This window comes from Anthonomus grandis, chromosome 6 (assembly GCF_022605725.1).
Source record: "Anthonomus grandis grandis chromosome 6, icAntGran1.3, whole genome shotgun sequence".
NCBI lineage: Eukaryota > Metazoa > Arthropoda > Insecta > Coleoptera > Curculionidae > Anthonomus > Anthonomus grandis.
Window position 1 is genome coordinate 1,371,289 of NC_065551.1, and position 23,199 is coordinate 1,394,487.

General features: G+C 33.7%; 1 protein-coding gene across 1 annotated transcript; it reads right to left on the bottom strand.

Moving 5' to 3' along the window:
• Positions 1–1,608: 1,608 nt before the first annotated feature.
• Positions 1,609–22,773, bottom strand: LOC126737182 (cytidine deaminase-like). Its single transcript, XM_050441951.1, has 3 exons — positions 22,565–22,773; positions 22,056–22,224; positions 1,609–1,909 (listed from the first exon to the last, which is right to left on the bottom strand). The coding sequence occupies exons 1-3, from the start codon at positions 22,623–22,625 to the stop codon at positions 1,675–1,677; spliced, it is 465 nt and encodes a 154-aa protein (XP_050297908.1). The 5' UTR covers positions 22,626–22,773; the 3' UTR covers positions 1,609–1,674.
• Positions 22,774–23,199: the final 426 nt, after the last annotated feature.

Sequence of the window (23,199 nt, forward strand, 5' to 3'; positions counted from 1 at the left end):
TGCGGGGCAGGGAACAGGGAGTATCGGCTAAATTAAGAGAGTTGAACTGGCTTAGAATGGATGAGAGGCGTATCTATCACTCAATAGTTTTAGTTTATAAAATAATAGCAAGGAAATGTCCAGAATATTTATACAAAAAAATTAAGTTTCGCACTGAAATACATAACTTAGATCTTCGCGACAAAGGCTCTATAACCATACCACGTCACTCGACGTCTATCTTTGAGAGATCTTTTATTTATAATATAGCGAAGCTTTACAACAGGATTCCAAATAATTTGAAACATTTGCCGGAAGTATCTTTTAAAAGAAAAATTAGGTCTTACATTAAATATTTGATGTAGTATATTATGATGTTTTATAGTGGCTAATCTGATTGCAATAATGTTTAGGGTGTAGTACTTATTGATATGAAATACTAAACTCACGAATTTACATATAACTTGCTTTTTTTATATAAATTATAGTACCTATGTAAATTGTTATGTAGTTAGTTTTAGCTTAAGGTATAGGGTTCAGTAGAGTAGCTATAAGCTAGACTGCGCCGTAATAGACCTTAGCAATAAGTTTATATCTTTGTATTATATGGGAAAATAAAAGTCATTATTATTATTATTATTATTATTATTATTATTATTAAATATCCTTAATTTTAAATGTAATACAAATGATATATGTTTAAATAATGAAGCCATCACCATGCCACCGTTCAGTAAGTTTTTGGGTCTTGCCATAGACAAGTTCCTTAAATTTGAAGACCATATTGTGAATGTATGTAGAAAAGTCTCATCAGGCTGCTACGCCCTAAGGGTTATTGCCACCAGTCTTAATTCCTCCATCGCCAGATCTGGACACTTCGAGATTATCGAGTCGCACCTTCGATATGGAATTTGCTTTTGGGGTTCATGTTCAAATTCACTTTTTAGTTCAGTGTTTGTACTCCAGAAAAGGGCCATTAGATATCTATGTGGGTCCAAGCCTTGTGACTCATGTCGCCCGCTTTTTCTAAGTCATAATATTTTAAGCTATTCTAAGCCACTATAATACGCGACAAAATTATTTGTTGAGGCTACCCATTCCTCATTTTGAACTTGTCCGTAGCTCTATCAAAATATATTGTGAGGTAGAAAGCTGTTTAATAAACTTCCACTAGAAATAAGACAACTTAAGACTGAAAAAAGCCTACGTACAAGGACGAAAATATTTCTTGCTAGTAAAGCGTACTATAGTTTAGGTTAATTTTTTAATGATTAGCATTTAAGTATTTTTCAAAGTTTTATATAATTTTATTTTATTTTATTTTAAATTAGTTTCTCGTTTTTATTCCTTTAATGTACAGTCTATTGGCTTTGTCTACAACTTCTATGTTTATATTGACAATACAGCATTTTTGAGTTTGAGTTTGAGTAAATGACCCAAACAATAAAACTTAAATTAATTATAAAAAATAATTTGTGTTTCTTTTTGGACTTCCCAACCCAACCCAAAAAAAATTTATTGAAAACTATTACAAATAAATATCTTACAGGGCCTCATAAAACAATAATACAATACTTACTGTAAATTGATATAAACCTAAAGGTAAAAAACACGTTTTTACAAATAAACTTCTTGTTATGAAAATAAAATTGATTTTTATTTAATTATTTTATTTACCCAAACTTTAGGTAATTTTTACACAAAAGTTTGACCCGTGGTTTCGAACTGGAATGGAAGCAGTTGTTCCAAAGTTAATGCCAGAACATCTTCACTGCCAGGTTTTGATATGTACACATCGACTTTCCCAAACTCGCTCATAAACTGCCTGCAAACTCCACATGGGGTGGTAAAGAAATGCTCCTGTTGTCCGATTACTGCTACAGCCTTAAATTGCATTTTTCCTTGGCTAATAGCCTTACCATAGGCACACCTAGAAATAAATTACACAATTTATCAGCTTTTTACATAATTTTATGTCTCCGTAAAGATAAACGTATATTCAAAGTTTTAAATACAGTGTCCAAGTTTGAGGATGACCATAGTATTACGGCGAATTCAGTATGGTGGTGATTTATTATGATGTATTATTTATGGTGGTAAGTTAAGTATTCAACATTTAATCTTTTACCGTCGATTATCAAGTTTTTTTAATTATGGGCGACATATTGTATTTTAAACAATCTGTTGGCATGTTATATTGCAGCAATAATTCTTTTGATACATTACTTCTGCAATATTGTTACAACATTACAGTAACATCGCATTTAAAATATAACAAATATAATATTACGTATTTATTGCTACAATATTGCACATACATTGCAAAGTTAATAATGCACATATGTAGTAATTATTGTAATATTTTTGCAATATTTCATTATTGTTGAAAATGCAATATATCAGTGTTGCATGGATTGAAAGCACACTATTGCTGTAATATTGTTTATATAAAATTCCAGCAATATTTCATCTGCCATATTGCGTATATACTGTTAACTTTATTTGCAGCTATGTTGCACCTGCAATACTTTTGCAATATTTAATAACCGTCACAAATGCGATATATATCACTGAAATTCGATGTGTAATATTGCAGCCATATTGCTTATGTAACACATTTAATGATTGATTAAATATATAAATAGCTCATTAATTTCACAGGTATCTGCTAAATTTTGCAAACAAATGTTTATTAAGTGGGTTTTAATGAAATATAATACTAATAATCGAAACATATAGAGAGTATGTACAATTATTTATTATTATCTAGGTGTGGAAATATACAGGGTGTCCCGAAATTACATCGCAATATTTTACCAGCCGCATCTTTGTCTAAAAATAAGACAAAAAGTCCATATACAGTATGATTCAAAAGTGCATCGTTTTTAAGTTACAGGGTGTTTTATGAATCATGTCAAAGATGGTTTTTTGTTAATATATCCGGAACGCCTAGTTGTAATCTTTTGAAATTTTCAACATTTACTAATGGTTTTATTAAAAACTGATATTGTAACCATTTTTGCCAAAATGTATACAGGGTCGTGTAAAATAAGTGGTCGGTAAAGTTTAAATTGTTAAAAGTTTTTTTCTAGCAACTCCGTGATAATTTTGGTATCAGAATTGAAAAGAACAAACATTTTTACATAAAAAAGGTGCTCTTGTCTAATTTCGATAGGAGCTTTCGTTGTCGAATAAATAAGATGCAAATGTTTTGCAAAGAGAACGCGTAAGTTATTTTGGTAACAGTTAATAAAATTAAAAAGCATCTTAAAAATCCGTTGGGGATAAACATGACCTAAGACTATCACAAGATCAAAAATTGTTTTTCGAGTTCAATTGTTTTTTTTTTAATGTAATTGAATAGGTAAAAAAAAGGAACAATTAATTTATTACGTAAAAAAAACATAAAAACACCAAACAAAAAACCACAAATTACAACAAATGTTCAAAGTGGTTTCCATTTTGCTGAAGACACAATCTTGCCCTACGCGTTATTGCGCGAGTAGCGCTTAAAACAAAAAATGGATTTCTCTTTATTTCATTAACAGCCCAATTAATCCTGTGCATCAGTTGTTGACGGGTATTTATCTCCACGGCATATACCAACTCATTTAAATGTCCTCATAAATAATAATCTAACGAAGTTAGACCTGGAGATCGAGGAGGCCAATTTATAGGACCACCTCGACCAATCCAACGTTCAGAAAAATGGATATTCATCCACTCACGCACATTGCGACCAAAATGAGCAGGCGCTCCGTCTTGTTGAAAAATCATGTTTTGGCGTAAGATAAGAGGAACTTCTTCCAGAAGCTCCACAAGATTATTTTCCAGCATTTGAAGATAATTCTCCGAAGTTAGAAGATTGGGTAATTCTATCGGGCCAATAAGTTGATCCCCGATTAATCCGAAAACCTTCTTTGAAAATTACTACGATTTATGGCTCTTGGATTTTGATCTGCCCAAAAATGCACATTATGCATGTTAAATGAACCATTTCGTGTGAAAGTGGCTTCGTCCGTCCATAAAATGGAAGGAATTAAGTTTGGATTATTAATTACTTATTGACAAAATTGGATCCTCAACGGAAAATCGTATGGCTCTAAATCTTGGAGCCGCCGGTAATGAAACGGATGTAACCCTTGGGATCTTAGCATTCTTCCAATCTAATAAAAATTAAATTACTATCGTAACAATAAGTAATTTTTTTAATTACTTACTATAGAGCGAGGGATACGTGTGGCTCTTGACACATTTCTTATACTTGCAACATTTCAACTTAAAACATTTTCTAAATTATAATCTTCTTGTGGTCTGCCTTGTCCACGAGCTCTTTGAAAACTTCCGCTATTGCATAAATTTCGGTGAGTGTTATAAAAACTTGACGATCTGGAACATGTCTTAGGGGAAATCTTCGGCGATACTCACGGACAGCCGCTAAAGAACTGCCATTACACAAACCATAAACAAAATGCATGTCAGCTAACTCTTGATTTGTAAATCCATAATTTTTGAAAAATGAATCACAAAAAAGAACTAATTTACTTTGCCAAAGCAAATTTAAAAAATGTGAAATGTCAACAAACCGTTAAACAAAATTTAACAAATAAACTAATTGTCAACAAACACAGCCAACTATTATTTTACAAGATGTTATTTGTAGTTACTTTTTGAAATACCAATCAATTTTTTATGTAAAAATGTTTGTTCTTTTCAATTCTAATACCAAAATTATCACGGAATTGCTAGAAAAAAAGTTTTAACAATTTAAACTTTACCGGCCACTTATTTTACACGACCCTGTATACATTTTGGCAAAAATGGTTGCAATATCAGTTTTTAATAAAACCAATAGTAAACGTTGAAAATTTCAAAAGATTACAACTAGGCGTTCCGAATATATTAACAAAAAACCATCTTTAACATGATTCATAAAACACCCTGTAACTTAAAAACGATGCACTTTTGAACCATACATACATGATACTATCGTCACTTCCAAATGGCTCTTCCCTGTCACTGTCAACCGCTGTACTTGGACCAGGTCGGGGCCCAGACATTTCTTCAGATTTTTTTTATTTCTTCGCATAGATTTAATTTTTTTTATATTTACAAATATATACCTTTATATTATACAAATGGATTAATTAATATTGCGAAAGCTTTAAAGACGTGTTCTTGGACTAACACTAAGTAAAACAGTTTCTATAAATACAATTATGTCCTAAACTTTTTAATTTTCGAGATACAAGGTGGTCAAGTAAACATTATTAGAAATTAAAAGCAAATAAATAATTATTATTTTTTAAACTTGCTGCTGATCCACCGTTTTCGTGCAAGAAAATAAAATCCATAGAAGGATCCTTCAAAACTTTTTTGTGACAACGAAAATTTTAATATCATTACAATAAATAATTTAACTAAGCAATTAACAATTTCAATAAAAAACAATTGAAGCAATAAAAGAAACAATTCAAACCACCTGCTCAAAATGTCTTCCATGCATTTCCACACATTTTCTGCACCTGTTGACCTAAGATGTACGCGCGTAAGAACCCTGGATCGTTTCTCGGAAAGTCCGCAGTCGCGACAATTCCAACTAGGTCTTCTTTGTTGGTTACAGGTGTTGCGTAGATAAGCTGTTCCATGGTGCCCCAGACAAAAAAGTCTAGAGGTGTCAGATCAGGTGACCTTGCTGGCCAAAGGACTGTACCACCTCTACCAATCCATCTGTTATTGTAGTTCTGATCTAGGAAAGCTCTTACAGTAAAAGCGAAATGCGCTGGACAGTCATCGTGCTGGAACCAGAGTTCTCTCTGATCTCTAATATTCTCTCTGATAAAATTATTTGCAATTGGGTATGGTATGGTATCTTACCATCAAAAACTGCCTAAATTTGTCGGGAAATAAAAAAAAACTAATAAATTAAAAATAATAAAAAAAAACTCTGGTATGGATTTTATTTTTCTGCACCAAAACGGTGCGTCGGTTCGCAAAAATGCAAGAGCTTTTGTTAAAAATAAACAAAATATTCAGAAAAAATATTGTTTTTTTATAAAAAATTAACGTGCATGTGCTGCAAGTCCGTCCCTGGACAAGTCAAATTACTTGCAATTCCTCAAAAAGTTTCCTCACAACTTCCTCACAAGTTAAGAATTTATCACGCTATTCCCCTAATCGTTGAGACTCCATTATTGTTTGGCTTTTATTAATCATCCTATACTTAAAACGCAGTTTAAGCAAAATATTTCTTAAATTATATATACAAGAAATATTTGCTTCGTCTTTAATTAGTATTTTTCTTAGGGTAACCACAATAGATTAGCACAGTAATTATTGTTCTTCATACATCTGATAAATTTTTCTTAATAGATCCAAATCACTTTCATCCACACATTTCAAGGAGCTGGAATCACTTCGCTTTTTCCTGGCAATTGTGTATTTCTGTATTATATCCTTAACTGTAGACAATCCTTAACTGTAGACAATCCTTAACTGTGTTTTTGTCAAATCAGACGTCTCGGCTGCAAGCCCGCCAAAGGCCAAATCTCCTGATAGTAAAGATTGGCAAACATTTTTCATGATTTCTTTAGCATGCATTTCATTATGCCTTCTTCTAAAGGTGTTACTACAGGGTGGCCCACTATCAGAACCCGCCCATGGTCACCACATTTTTGGGCTATAATTCCACAAAAAACTAACTTACTTAAATCACTTGCTTACAAAAATAGCCATTTAAGTTAACTTGTAAAGAACTTAATTAGAACTGAAATTCTCAAACACTCAATTGTTTCTTATTTATATTAGACCCTAGGCAGGTAATTACAGACGTAAATGTAGATATAATACTTACAGACCTAAGATGACAAGTATTAATTCGGACTAAACTCAGGTATAAATATATACACATATTTACATTTTTTTTCATTAATCGTAGCTACTTAAAATTTTGCAATACAGGTAAATATTATATAGATATTTTTCGGTATTTTTATAACCCTACAGATATTTTCATTGTTATCTTAAAATTTTCATTTTTTTAATAAACTTCTATATTCTTCGCCATTAAAGGTTTATTATAAACAAATGTTAAATGGAATTACGTATGTCTAGTTTCTACTAGACTTCTCCTGTCTAGTTTCTACTAGACTTACGTAATTCCATTTAACGTTCACCGTGCGCCGCTTTAAAATGATTAAAAGGAAGATCTTGGAGAATATACAATTCTACGATCCTAACGAATGCTTCTATGTAATTCTTCCTTGAGTTTTATGTAATTTTTTTAGAACAGTGACATTCGCCTTTATTATCAGAATATTAAAAAAAACTAGTTTTTATAGTGCAGTTTTAACCTGCGACTTTGATATTTTTGCTATAACCGAGACGTGGCTAAACGATAGCATTTTCAATTCAGACCTTTTTTCACAGGAATACTCATTGTACAGATGTGACAGAAAATACGCAAAATATAATTTTAAAGGAGCTGATTTTAGAATACTATAGAATCCATAGTATTCTAAAATGTTCTATGCAATGTAATATATATGAGCAAAGTGGTTCTCTCCTATCTTACCTCCAAAAAATAGCAGACTTGTTTTCTCAATTTTTTTATAACTCATACACTAACACATCCCAACAGAAGCTAACTGAAATCAACTACTCACTTTCTGATACTATTAACAGCACATCTTTCATACAATACTTTCTGTCTCAGATGACAAAACTCCGCAGCAATTGCAACTACACAGGAATATTAGGAAGCAACTGAGGGATCGTCTTGAAGCTGGTGAGACTGTTTTGAGGATTGTCTACACCAATGACACTCCGAAAATAGTATCCAGTAAGCAACAACATTTAAACTAGAAACCTTGTCTAGCGGGAATCTTTGTATCCTATATCAGATTGTCAGAGATCTTAACACAAAAACCCATGTTTTCTATAAATCGGAGAGTTTGACATTATTGCTACTTCTGAGACATGGTTGCAGGACGGAGTTTATGGTCACGAACTATTCACCAGCCATTACTCGGTTTATTGTAAGGAGAGGAACTTGAATGCCTACGGCGTTTCTTGTGGAGGTTGAGTGTTAGTTGATGTGAAGAATAATTTGCCTTCAACCAGAATTGACTTAAAAGAACTTCAATCTGAAATACCCAAAGTAGATGTAGTCTGCTGCAAAATTGGTATGAATGCTATTTTTGTATTTGTTTGTTATGTGCCACCCAACTCGCCCACGGAATTGTATCAGGCTCTTTTTGACTATATCTCAACTCTAAATTGCATACAAAATGGTAAGGTCCTAATCGTTGGTAATATTAACATTAATTTGCAGGTACCAGCACAGGGTGTTGATGGGAAATTAACGTTATTACATGATTTTTTGTCATTTTTTGACTTGCATCAATATAACACTATCTCAAATACTCACAACAGAATCCTTGACCTGGTACTATCAAATTGTATATGTCAGGTTACTAGGGGTTTTCCACTAGTTCCTGAAGACTCTTATCATTTTGATATTTCTGTTTTTGTAAGAGTTGATATCCAGAGTCAAAGGAAGTTTGAGGCTAACTCTCAAAGTGTGAGCTATAACTTTAGAAAAGCCAATTTTCCATTGTTATATCAGCTTATTTTTGAGATCCAATGGGACTTCTTGCATGATATAGTTGACGTTAATGACGCTCTCTACCCTTCCCTAGTTTTTAATAAATGATAAATATTTTCCCAAAATATAACAGTTTCAAAACTGAATCATACTAAATGCTCTAAAAAAACTTAAAACAAAGAAGCTTCTGGTTTTGATGGTGTCCCATCCTATCTGTTGCGGGATTATGCCTCTGCATTTGTGAAGCCTCTGTGTACTATCTTTAACTTATCTCTTTGTACAAGCACCTTTCCTAAAGATTGGAAATTTGCCAAAATTTGTCCCATCTTAAAATCGGGAGAAAAAAATGTGGTGGAAAACTATCGTCTAATTTCCATACTACCAAACTTCTCTAAGGTCTTTGAAATTTGCCTATATGATTTTTTTTAAATCCAGATCTACAGTAACTAACCAAACATCATTTCTTCAGACTGCATATGAGGCTATAAATAATAAATGTCAACTAGACGTAAATTACGGACTTCGCCAAAGCCTTTGATAAGATGGACCATGGATTTCTTGCTCAGAAACTTATCAAGCTTGGTTTTCATTCTAATCTTGTACAATTTTTTGCTTCCTATCTGGCGGATAGACATCAGCTTGTAGAGTATAATGGGTTTAGGTCATATGTTTATAAAGCATATAGTGGTGCTCCTCAGGGTAGCAATCTTGCTCCTTTTTTGTTTTCCATTTTTATCAATGACATATCTGTAACATTTTAGTCTTCTGTTTGCTGACGACCTAAAGATATTTCGCATTGTAACTAATTGGGATGACTGTTCGCTTCTCCAAAATGATATTAATTCAATCTACAACTGGTGCAAGATTAATAGGCTTCCTTTCAATATTGAAAAGTGTAAAAAGATGTCCATTTCTTTGCTAAAAAATTACATTAGCTTCGACTATACATTAAATGGTACTATTCTTTCTAACTGTGATTATGTTCGTGATTTGGGTATCACTGTTGACAAGAAGCTTAATTTTTGCAATCATATCGATAATATTATCAAGTCATCTTTAAAATCTCTAGGTTTTACTATAAGAGCTACATCAGACTTACTAGTATATCAAGTAGAATCATCTTATTTAATTCCCTAATAAAATCGCGATTACTTTATGCGGCTCCACTCTGGTATTCAAACTATACTGCTCACATTGTTAGACTTGAATTTGTTCAACGTAAATTTCTGAAATATATCGCTTTTAAAACTGATGAAATTTAACCGGAACAAGGACACGGCACTTGTTACTCAGCAGATTCAATATCCTCTCTCTTCATCAGGAAACCATTTGTGCAGGTTTGCTTTTTCTTTTTAAATTATGTAATATTCGTATTAACTGCCCGGAATTGCTAGCAGCTCTACACTTTGTAATGCCTTACATTAATACTAAAAGACAAAACATTTTTTAGTTACAAACTCTTGGTCCATTTGAGTCTGGATGATGATCTCTTTAATGTCTTTTCGTCATTTAAAAAAAAATATTGTAAAATAATATCGTAAACCTATTTAGTTAATATGCCTCTTATATATATTTTTTTCTTCTTGAACATATTTTATGATTATATATGTATATATATGATTATTATTATTTTTTATGATATATGAATTGTTATTACTTATATTTTGATATAGCGTCTTAGTGATTAGGATTAGGTTCCTGTTAGACAATAAATATATTTGAATTTGAATAAAATGAAGTATTAAGAGCTTTAAAATCAGTTAAGCCCAAAGCTATAGTTGGATCCGATAAAATACCTGCATTTCTTATATTAGATTGTGCGTATGATTTTTGTAAACCGCTAACAATATTGTTTAATCTTGCCCTCAAAACTGGAGAATTTCCACTGCTCTGAAGAAAATCTAAAATTATTCCTTTTCTAAAAGAAATAATATAAATTTTGAGCGGGTCCTTCATTCGACATAATACTTTCCTATAAAACATCTTATAGACTCTAGACAGCATGGCTTCATGAAGGGCAGATCCACTACTTCTAATCTTACTAATCTAATCTATTACGATCACGGAATTTATATCAGAATCTATAAATGATAATTCTCAAGTTGATGTCGTCTATACAGATTTCTCGAAAGCTTTCGACCGTCTTGACCATTCCATTTTTATATCTTTCTGACCAATTTGGGTTTTCATCTCGTTTAACTTCTTTTATCTCTTCTGCACTTACTAAACGTCCTCAACATTCAACATACTTTGGAAATAGCTCAACTGAAATTCTTCACGCGTACCACAAGGCTCTGTATTGGGATCTCTACTTTTCAACTCATTTATTTTCAACACCCCATTTCTAAGGACCTGGAAGTAAACAGCTTATTATACTGTGATGACAAGAAATTATACCGTACAATTGATACTATTGAGAACTGCATTAAACATTAAGCAGCCATTAACTCAGTGAATGAATGGTGCCAGAAAAACAACTTGCCTCTAAATGATGTGTGGTTGCCGACTTCTTAAAAAAGAACTATGTTACTTACCAGTACAAAATTGATAATGTGACACTACCAAGATCAAGTCACTTGAAAGATGTGGGAGTAATTTTTGATAGCTCACTTTCATTTAATTTGCTTATCGAAGATATCATAAAAATAAGTTATAAAATGCTGGGTTTTGTTGTCAGGAACTCTCCATTCTTTGAGAATAACTCTAGCATTAAACTCCTGTACTTTACGTATGTTTGTAATTTTGGAATATTTTTCCCAAGTCTGGTCGCCATACTATCAGAACCATATTCAAGAGCTTAAAAACATTCAACAAACAAAAACAGCAAAATTTTCTTAAATTCCTTTAAATGCGAAAGAGTGTACCCGGAAAACCGCTTCTCACATGATCAAGAAAAATCCTTACAGGATAGAAGGGATTCGGCAGATCTACGGTGCTTATATAAATTAAGTAATGCATTAATTGACTCGCCAGAGATCTTGCAACTTCTAAATTTATAAACTTCTCGGCTGTCACCTCGCAGTCCTCAAACTTTTTATCTTGCAAAACCTAGAACCAACATTAAAAAAACGTCGCCTATACGTAGAGCTTGCGTAGCTAAGATCAATGTGATATACAGGGTGTTTCAAGACGAAAGGGAAATATTTTGGGAACATGTTCAGAAGTTCAAAATAAGCTAAATTAACCCATATGTTTTAATCCGATTCTCAACCGTTTCCGAAATAATGGGTTCTGAAGTTTTTTTGTAAGATTTTTTGTTTTAAAAGCAACACAAACAAATACTAGTAAAAAACAAAATTCCACTACTTTCAAAATGTTTTCGAAAATACCTCCACCAACTTTAAGGTAAGCTGCAGCACGTTTGTTAAGCGCTCGTGTTGCACCCTTAATTGCTTGGGGATTGTTTCAAAATTTGATTGTAAAATCCTTCTACGGTTTCTACTGGTGTTTCGTACACTAGGGCTTTCATCCACCCCCAAAGGCAATAATTCAGTGGATTTAAGTCTGGTGATCTCGATGGCCAACTTGAGGTCCCCTCCACTGCTAATCCAACGATCAGGAAAATGATTGTCTAAGAAATTACGCACTCGGCGACTAAAATGAGGCGAGGCTCCATCGTGTTGAAAATACATTCGGTGTCGAATAATTAGCGGAACATCATCTAACATGTGTATTAAATGGTCTTCCAAAAAGCGTAAATATCCTTCTCCAGTAAGACGCTCTTCTAATACAAAAGGACCAAACAACTGTTCGTTCAGCAATTCACACCACGCGTTAACACTGAACCGATGCTGAAAGTTTCGATCAAACGTGGCATGAGGATTTTCATCTGACCACCGATGTTCATTGTGTCGGTTATTAATGCCATTGCGGGTAAAATGAGCTTCATCGCTAAATAAAATGTATTTATGTAGGCCTTGATTTTGTTGGATCCATTCGCAAAATTGAACCTTTAAGCCATAATCACCCTCTTGAAGATGTTGAACCGGTTAAATATAGAAAGGCTTAAAACCGTTAATCCTAAGTGTCTTCCAAACATTCACATGTGATCCGAATAGAAGTTCTTTTACAGACCGCCTCATACTAACAACCGGGTTCTCTTCAGCCATATCCAGAACATTTTCTTTATTTTCCACATTTGTTAGACGGGACCGAGAACTAATGGGAAGAGCTCTCGAGAGGTTAATTCTGAACTTCTGAACCTCTCGTTCAGAATTAATTCTTACGCTTGGAAACATTCCTGTTTCTCGAGCATTTGCAAAAACTGTCTAAAAAACTTTTAGATTAGGAATTCTTTGATTTGGAAAACGACATCGCTGTTCAGCAATAGCACGTAATGCGCTACCAAAGTATATAGATTTCAAGTATATAGATTGTTAGACTGTGGCGCTACCATTTTGGACAGCATACACGAATATCATGTCAGCCCTATGGGTGAATATGTGAGGCATTACATAATGGAAACTTTGCTCTTTTCAGATTGAAACGCTCAGAATCAATCAAACTGACAACCATGCTTGTCAAAACTACCAGTCAATTAAAATAGGTAATAACAAACAATGGTGAAATACCTGCAACGTGAGTTAGAAATAGAGAGAATGTAATTATTCCAAAAATTTACAAAAAAAACTTCAGAACTGATTTTTTCAGAAACGGTTGAGAATCGCATTAAAACATATGGGTTACTTTATCTTATTTTGACCTTCTGAACATGTTCACAAAATATTTCCCTTTTCTCCCGAAACACCCTCTATTTAACTGTAGCCTAGCCGAAATTAAAAGAATTCGCTTAGTTTAGATCAGCGTTACTCAAAGTGTACTCCACGAAGCCCCGGTGCTCCGCGAAACCTCCGGTAGGGCTCCGCCAGCAGTCACAATAAATGAATGCATGTATTAAAGTGGACCCTATAAGAAGAAAGTTACCTAAGATAAAAATAAACAACCAAAAGGAAACGCCTACTTATAGGTGTTACTGGTACATATACGAAAATTTAATATATGTATTATTAAGTAAATGCCCGACCTATTACATCGAAATTTTACAGCGTTACTCGTACGCCACCATTCGCCCCCGGACTATAAGCAATCGAATGATCTCGGTTCGTCGGGGGATCGGAATTGGTCCTACTCGGAATTTGTCCTACGTTTACGAATCCGGCCGAACGGTTAAAAACAGTGTTGTCAGAACTCTAAAATATTCTTAGCAATGTGACCGAAATTCAGTATTCAGTTCAGGGAGGGGGATACTGTGTGAAATTGAATGTGATACCAACCATACAACAACTACAACGAATAAGGCCGTTCAACCTAGAACTTATTGTTGTGTGTGTGTGTGTTGCAAAGATGGAAGGATTTGGTAATCAAAGGTTTTTTGATCAAGAATTTATTAATGAAGCCAGAAGGTATGAAACTTTTAATAAAATTTAAATATAAAATTAAATCAGTTTATACTTATACAAATTATTATAAAATAGACAATATAATTATGAGGAAAATCGAAGTTTTATGACCAATATGCTCTATTTTTTTTTAAATATACGAAACCTGATCCAACCTTGGGCCAACCTAACTCAAATTAAAATTAATTGGTTACACAACATCCTGGTGACTTGGGTTGGCCCAAGGTTGGGTTAGGTTTTGAATATTTTAAGAAAATAGAGAATATTGGTCATAAAACTTCGATTTACCTCCTATATTGCCTATTTTACTTGGATCGTTACGTTATTGCCCGGCCATTATCGTTAATGTGCGAATTTTCATCATTGATCGTAACATATACACTATACAGAATACCCCATATTTCCTTATAACTTAATAATACAGTTGCCGCCCGCGTGCGCTATCTAGCTATTAACAGTTGCGACACAGACAATCCATCGCATCGGTCGCTATTTAGCTGCCGAAATTCGTAAATACGGCGTTGTCAAATATAAATACCTCATATCCTTGCTTCTATATCGAAATACAAACCCAGGATTTTCGAGGAAAAGCCGAACCGTTCCGATTGACCATAGGACAAAATCTGAGTAGGACTAATTCCGCCTTCTCGGTTCGTCGCGCTGTTTCTCTTGCTCGTGCGTCGACGCGTACTTCGGAGAAAATCGTCTGGCTTTCCAAAGTTTCTAAGGAATTCGAGATGATTCGATGGTTGCTGGTATAATATAAAGGAGGATTGTTTGGCGCAGAGAATTTATTAATCAAGCAACGTACCGCAAAATTTACTCAAACCGCGCTCAGTATTTTATGTTCGCTTGTCTTGTTGTTGTTCGTAGTGGTTGTAAAATCTTGTATTTCATGCGTCAAGAAATACTATTTGTCATAAAATTGACCAAATCAAATTAGTGTTAAAAAAGAATGGAGCGCTAGCTTAAAAGTGTTGCAAAAAATGTGGTTCGCTTGGATGATGCGTCAAATTCAAATAAAGGTGATATGACGGCGTCAAGTTCTAGTTTTATGGTTTCAAGTTCAAGTAGTAAAACATCTAATGACACACTGAAGGTGAAAAAACGAAAGTATGACGAATCATACATTATTCTCGGATTTGTTGATTCCAACTGCTCACCTCTTTGTATGTTGTGCAGCAAACTCCTTCTTAATAGTTCGATGGTACCTGCTAAGATGCGCCGACATTTAGAAACTGTACATCCCGACTTCAAAAACAAAAGCTGTAGCGCGTAACTCGGTTCAAACCAATTTATTTCCAACCCGTGTGAGTCATACCTACTATCCAACCACAAAAAAAATTACTAAGTCCAGACAAGCAAATTTTGTTTTAAAAGATTCACAAATTTGCCGCCAGCTTTTAGACAGTGGAGAAGATAGTGGGAGAAATTTTAATAAGAGCGCCACTTGATTTAAATATTTTACACCAAACCCTGATATATTATGATGGTAATATAAGCTCCCCTTAATCAAGAAAATGATGACCTATATTTATGCTTGTACCTAGATCCTAAAAGCTGAAAATAATTTGGGAAAAACTCAAATAACAATCCATAGGTCTACCAGATTGATATAATCATCCAAGAATTTACATAGTCACTTTCATTTATATATAAAAAAATTAAATTCCACTAAGATATTTAAATTTAGATAATTATTCAAAATGTAATACTGTAGTAGTAGTAGTAGTAGAAAAATAAAATAAAATGTGCAAAAACTTGCGTGTCCTCTAATCTCTTGTGTATTTTGGCTAAGGTAGCTTAGCTCGACAGCTCTGGAACCAGTCAGCTACAACCAGGGTAACGACCACATGGGCAAGTCGATTTCAGGCAAGTTCCAATCCAAAATCGCAGAGCCACAGTACAATGCTCAGTCCAGGCTGTGTTGAGGCTGACTTCAGCCGGTTGCCAACAGTGTTGGGATGACCAGAAGAAACCAGAGAATAGGAAGAGACCAGAGAATAGAGGAGAGAATGAGAAAAAGGAGAGGCCTCTAAAATAGAGGACAAAAAAAATAAACACACAATCAATTCTATGGCAATTACCAACATGTTGCTACATACCTAAGGTGGTGAGCGAGGCCTAGAGTCTCGTTTTGTGGTTAGAAAATTTCAAAATCCCATAAATGGTGTGGGAGCAGCCGACCAAATCCAAAATATCAGGTCTTCCCCACTAGACGTTCATCAAATTAAACCCCAAAACTTGGGAGGAATATTTTTCCATTCAACCGAATTCCCGGTAAGATGAACTGAAATTTTCATTAAAAGCATAAAATGTCGACTGTTCTTTCTGATAACGGGATGGCTGCCGGCTGGACAAGGAACTGACAACCGACCAGACAATGACAGGTGACACTGGCAGTGAACTTGTCACTCTCTCTCTTCGACACGATCTGACCCTGCCCCTTGGTGCAAACTACGCGGAGCCTCACTCTATCAAAATAGAAATTCCGCAATACCACAGCAAAATGATACTGCTCGGATACTAAAACATGGAAAACTAACAAAATTTTCCCAACGAGGCTACGAAATTCCAATTTTCCTCTTACGTCGCTCTGCCTGATTTATGACGCTCCGTCATCCGCCAAATGGAAACCAAACTTTAATGGGAAACAGCAACGCTGCCAAACCTCCACAACAACAAGTGTGTCAATAGTCATTACTGTCAATCGGCTAGCAGGGTTAGAAACCAGATGTCAAGGCACGTTTATTTACTAAAACTTAACTTGAAGAATTGAAGGGAAATATAGCAAGCAAAACTGGGGAGGCCAATTTCAAATCAATTAGGATACCTTGCCCAACATGATTCCGCTATAGAAGAAAGTATTTGTAAGTTTTCCTACATTAACGGATCACCATCTAAAAGGTCTTATTTACTCCACTCATAGCGCAATCTGTGGCACAACAGCACCCTCCAGAAGTCCCTCCATACCTCAGACATATACCGGCCTTATAGAAATTCTTGACAAACAAACCAAAGGTCAGAAAGTTCCCAACACCAGGTACATGAATAGGGACTAAGGAAACATAATACGACTAACTCCACAGAGGTGTGCTGACAGGATAGGGTAGGTAAATACATTCCTAAAAATAATCAAACCCCAAATTCCATTTATAAAACTGTAAATCACACAACCCTTTCAAGGCGATACCAAAACCCATAAACTTTTGCCCGAATTTATATGAAATCCCATGTTACATGCTTAGGGCAAAATCTGCATGTAACAAAGCAAAGAATTTTTTCTACGTAAAAAATAATAATTATTAAGAAGCCAAAAAACTATGACGTATGCGACTCAGACTGTGAATGAAAAGGCCACGGAGGCATCGTATTTGGTTAGTTACCGCATTGCCCAAGCAGGAGAAGCGCACACTATCGCTGAAAAGCTAATAAAACCATATGTGGTAGACATAACAAAATGTATGGTCGACGAAAAATCTGTAAAGCAACTTTCTACAGTGCAGCTTTCGAACGATACAGTTACGCGCCGAATTGGGGACATCGCAGCAAACATAAAACAAGAACTGCTTTCACGGCTTTAAAATAACAAATTCGTCTTGCAAATGGATGTTGCTGGACTGGCCATCTTGCTAGTAATTGTGCGATATCCATATAAAAATTCACTCGAAGAAGACTTGCTTGCTTATGTGCTCGCGAAGTAAAAGCGCCAAATTGAAGTTCCAGCCACTGCATCCTGCATAGTCAATCACTCACGGTTAAGAAAATACCACCAAATCTAAAATTGGTTCTTGATGAGTCAGCAAAAATAATAAATTTTGTCAAGTCACGTCCACTACAATCCCGATTGTTTTCAATATTATGTGAAGATTATGGTAGCGATCATAAAACACTATTGCTCCATACTGAAGTGAGATGGTTGTCTCGGGGTAAAACTTTGACAAGGCTTTTTGAACTAAGAACAGAATTAGAAGCTTTTCTTACAGATGTTCCTTTAAATTTAAATGACCGTTTTGTCCGATAAAAGCTGGTTATTTAGACTAGCATTTTTAGCAGACATGTTTGGAAAACTTAACGAATTATACCTGTCACTACAAGGAAAACAGACAACAGTTTTCAATGCTATCAACAAAATAACCGCCTTTAAAACAAAATTACATTTTTGGATTACTTGTTTTGGTAAAAGAGAAATCGAAAGTTTTTCATTGCTAAGTGAGTTCCTTAGTCACCATAGTATTAGTGATACAGAAATATTTCAAAATAAAATATTTGTTGAATTAGTGCAATATCTCAATGATCTGCAAGGGACTTTTAAATCTTACTTTCCTGAAGAACAGAATACAAAACTGAAAATAAACTCGAGGATTCAAAACCCTTTTTCATCTAAATTGCAGAAACCTGAAAATATGTCAAATCAGATATATGAATCATTTCTAGAAATGACATCGGATACAAGCATGGAATCATTGTTCAAAACAATTTCACTAAATGATTTTTGGTGCAGGGTTCGTGATGAATATCCACAGCTTTGAATGTTCTTCTGTCGTTCCCAACAACGTATTTGTGTGAAACGGGATTATCAGCATATACAGATACAAAAACAAAATACCGCAATAGACTGGATGCCGAACGAGACATGAGAATTCAACTTTGTTCTATCAAGCCTGACATTACCTAGTTGATGAGGAATAAAAAACAATTACATGCCTCGCATTAAATGAACTTAGTGTTATAATTTGCTTACTAACTCACTACTTACTGTATCTATCTTTTTTTGTATGATTATTAATAAACAATTCACATATAACTGCTTTTGCTTTTAGCTTAGAGTTTAGGGTTCCGTTAAAAATCAAGTTTTTTATAAGGGTTCCGTCACGAAAAAAGTTTGGGTAACACTGGTTTAGATAATCTCGTTTTCTTTTTTTTTATTGATATTTTATTATATCTATAATATTAATTTTATTTTGATAAGATGATTTCATGTTTATATATATCTATTCCACTCTATTATTGGAGTTTCTCTGTTGAGTGATGTAAATAAATAAATAAATACCTTTAATAAAAAAAATATTGTCGACGCGTCGTTATCCAATCCTACTTGCGTCACAACTCATAATATATTATTATGACGTGCGTGCACCATCTATTTACATTAATAAAAACTATATATCATATATATACAGGGTGATTTTTATAAGAAGGTCATGCTTTTGGGGGATGATAGGGGACGTTCAAATATAACTTTTGATATAAGACACTATGGGTCGGAAATGCCTCAGAAGCAAAATACAGGGAGTTAAAGTTTTTAAAAAAATTAAAAAATTAATTTTTAGGTTTTTGACTGTTTAAGATATCGGTGTCAAATTTTCTTAATAAAGCTACCTAATAAAGATGCTTTAAATGTAAAAAGTAAATGTTTCAGTTTCAACCAGTGGCGTAGATCAGATAGGCATTAAAGTATTTTTTTAATAAAAAAAAAATAGTACGCCACTGATAATAAAAAATTTTAAGAATCCGTGGTGTATTTAACAAAAAAAAGGTATCCTGCATCTTTTCCCCAAAAGGCACCATTTTATCAGAATTTAAAAATAAATAACTTTAATAAAAACTAAGGAAAAAAAAATTATTGGATAACGTTAAAAAATACTATAAATAATAAACTAAAACTCAAAAATGCTTTATTGTCAATATAAACATAGAAGTTGTAGACAAAGCCAATAAACTGTACATTAAAGGAATAAAAACAAGAAACTAATTTAAAATAAAATAAAATTATATAAAACTTTGAGAAATAAATAATAATAATTAATTTAAAAGGTGCTCAAAGTGGTGGCCATTTTGTTGGATACAGAGCCTGCCGCGTAATGTTAAATTGTCGTGAATTTTCTGAATAACTTCTCCCCTATCTTTAATTTCGCCTGCAGCTACTGCAATGCGAGCCAAAAGATCATGTTCATCTGGCACAGGTGTAGAATAAAGAAGTTGGTCCAAATGACCCCACAAATAAAAATCACAGGGATTTAAATCGGGGGAGCGTGCTGGCCAAGCAACTGGGCCTCCCCTCACAATCCAACGTCTAGGATATCTTTGGCTCAAATATTCCCTGACAACGCGACCATAGTGTGCCGGACAACTATCATGTTGAAGCCACATTATTTGCCGAACATCCAATGGCACATCTTTTAAAAGTTCAGGCAGTACATCTCGAAGAAAAATCAAATAATTTTCTGCAATGAGACGTCTTGGCAAAATGTACGGACCAATCAAGTTCTCCCCTACAATGCGTGCCTAAACATTCACAGAGAATTTTTGTTGGTAGCCACGGATAAATTTAGCATGAGGGTTTTCATCAGCCCAGACATGATTGTTTCTTGGGTTGAAATGTCCCTCTCGGCAAAACGTTGATTCGTCACTAAACAAAATAGCTTGGCGAATGTCTGGGTGTTCTGCCTCTTGTTGAAGATACCAAGTGGCAAACGCGAACCTTTTGTTTTTTAAATGGATGAAGGTGGTTATCATGCAAAACTTTCCAAACCAACGTTTGGCTTATCTTCAGGTGATCAGCAATTTTTCAGGTATTTGTATTTCGATCCTCTTCAATACTGTGAAGTATTTCCTCCTCAACATTATCACGAATAGGTCTTGCACGAACTCTTATACCTGGGTTCACCTAAAACAAAAAGTACATGTTAATTTTTTGTTTTTATTTTTTTTAAGTAGGTAGTTACTTGTAATTGTCCTCTCTCGCGTAGACTCCTGTCGACCTTTAGAAAAAATCTTCTCTCTGGGACCATTCGATTGGGAAAACGTTCAGCATAAATCGCGCGAGCCAATACAGCATTTCCTCTGGATTCACCAAGGGTTAAATGCATATCTGCCAATTCATTCCACGTAAATCGCTCCATAACATTCAAAATAAAGCAACGGCAGAACAACTACCTTATTTAAATTAATCAGGAAGATGACGTTATAAGAAAGTTTTGATTCGTATGTCAAAAATATCCTAGAAACCGTCAAAGCTATTAGTTATTTTGTTATCATGTTCCTCTGTGCAATTTGCGTGGCATTGAGTTAGCGGATATGCACACTCGGCGAATCCGATGAGTTCGTGCGAGACCAAATACCGAAATTAAAGATAGGGGTGAAGTTATTCAGAAAATTCACAACAATTTAACATTACGCTGCAGGCTCTGTATCCAACAAAATGGCGGCCACTTTGAGCACCTTTTAAATGAATTATTATTATTTATTTCTCAAAGTTTTATATAATTTTATTTTATTTTAAATTAGTTTCTTGTTTTCATTCCTTTAATGTACAGTTTATTGGCTTTGTCTACAACTTCTATGTTTATATTAACAATAAAGCATTTTTGAGTTTGAGTTTATTATTTATAGTATTTTTTGACGTTATCCAATAATTTTTTTTTCCTTAGTTTTTACTAAAGTTATTTATTTTTAGATTCTGATAAAATGGTGCCTTTTGGGAAAAAGATGCAGGATACCTTATTTCTGTTAAATAAACCAATGATTCTTAAAATTTTTGATTATAAGTGGCGTACTATTTTTTTTTATTAAAAAAATACTCTAATGCCTATCTGATCTACGCCACTGGTTGAAACTAAAACATTTACTTTTTACATTTAAAGCATCTTTATTAGGTAGCTTTATTGAGAAAATTTGACACCGATATCTTAAACAGTCAAAAAACTAAAAATTAATTTCTTAATTTTTTAAAAAACTTTAACCCCCTGTATTTTGTTTCTGAGGCATTTCCGACCCATAGTGTCTTATATCAAAAGTTATATTTGAACGTCCCCTATCATCCCCCAAAAGCATGACCTTCTTATAAAAATCACCCTGTATATGTATAGTCATACTTTGCTTTCATAATTAGCATAGTAGAAGACATAAGTAGATGCGGCGACATCTATCGTTGCCTATAGGAAACATTTGTGAAACTGAGGTCAGGCATATTATATTAAAGAAAATATATTAAACGTTATTGTGTTATTATTAAAAGGCATATTTCTTAGATCATAAAAGTATTTATAACATATAATTCTTTATCATACCTTTCTGCACAAAGTCCGGCAGTAAAAGCTGCATTTTCTATGTTACAACCCGAAAAAACGGACCCATCTGAACATAAAATTGCAGCTCCAACCTTAAAATTACTATAAGGACAATATGCAAATTCCCTGGTCTCCGTCGCTTGCCTCAGTAGATTCTGAATATTTGCATCTAAAAAATGTTAAACTTGAAATCACCATCAAATTCCCGTTTTGCATAATAGGGAAAATGGGAAATCAGCCAAGGTTAAAAATTTTTGAGTAAGAAAGTAAGGTTAAGCTGGTCATTGGCCTAATTAAAATAAAATTATATTTTGATTCGAATGTATGCAGAAACCATGGTACTACAACAAGATCTACTTAAAAGTGCTTAAATACTGCCTGTATTAAATACATGTACATTTTTATTACCGACATACATTACATAACCTGGATGTATATTTGTAAACAAAAGTAAGATAAAAATGTATATCTCGTACACTCCCAAACAAAAACGAGAATAGTTTACTTGCCCAATTGCTTAATTTTTTTAACGTGATTTCCATAACCATTTGCACAGTGCTTGTCTGACATTGTATAATTCTATTGATTCACTACACTCTTGATCTACTATGAGGCAAAAATCGATACTGAAATTTAATCATAGCTATAAGTGGAAATTCGGTTTTTATTATTCTTGATTTTTTATTTCGCTCAGGCTTCTACCCATAAATACGGTGGGGGACGGGATGGCAACAAAAATAATTGATTACAGTGATAATTTATGATAGCCCCTGATAAGTTAGAAAGCCAAAATAAATAAGGATTAAAATTGCATAGGTATGCAATACCTGGTGATCCTAATATAATATAACAATTTTCAAATTAAAATTCTGCAAATCTACAAGAAAATCTACCAATAGGTAAAAAACACTAAAGGTAAAACTTACATTTATAATTCAAATTGATTTACAATTTAATAATTGCAATATTCTTTCTGCATATTTAACAAAGACACAAATTATAATTTTTTATTGCCTTCATCGACCCTCACGAACCAATTTTCAAAGTCTTATTACAAACTTTAACACACTATCAGGACAATTAAAAAAAAAAGTATTATAGTCGGTGATTTGAACCTTAATTTGTTAAAACTAAATCCAGTTAC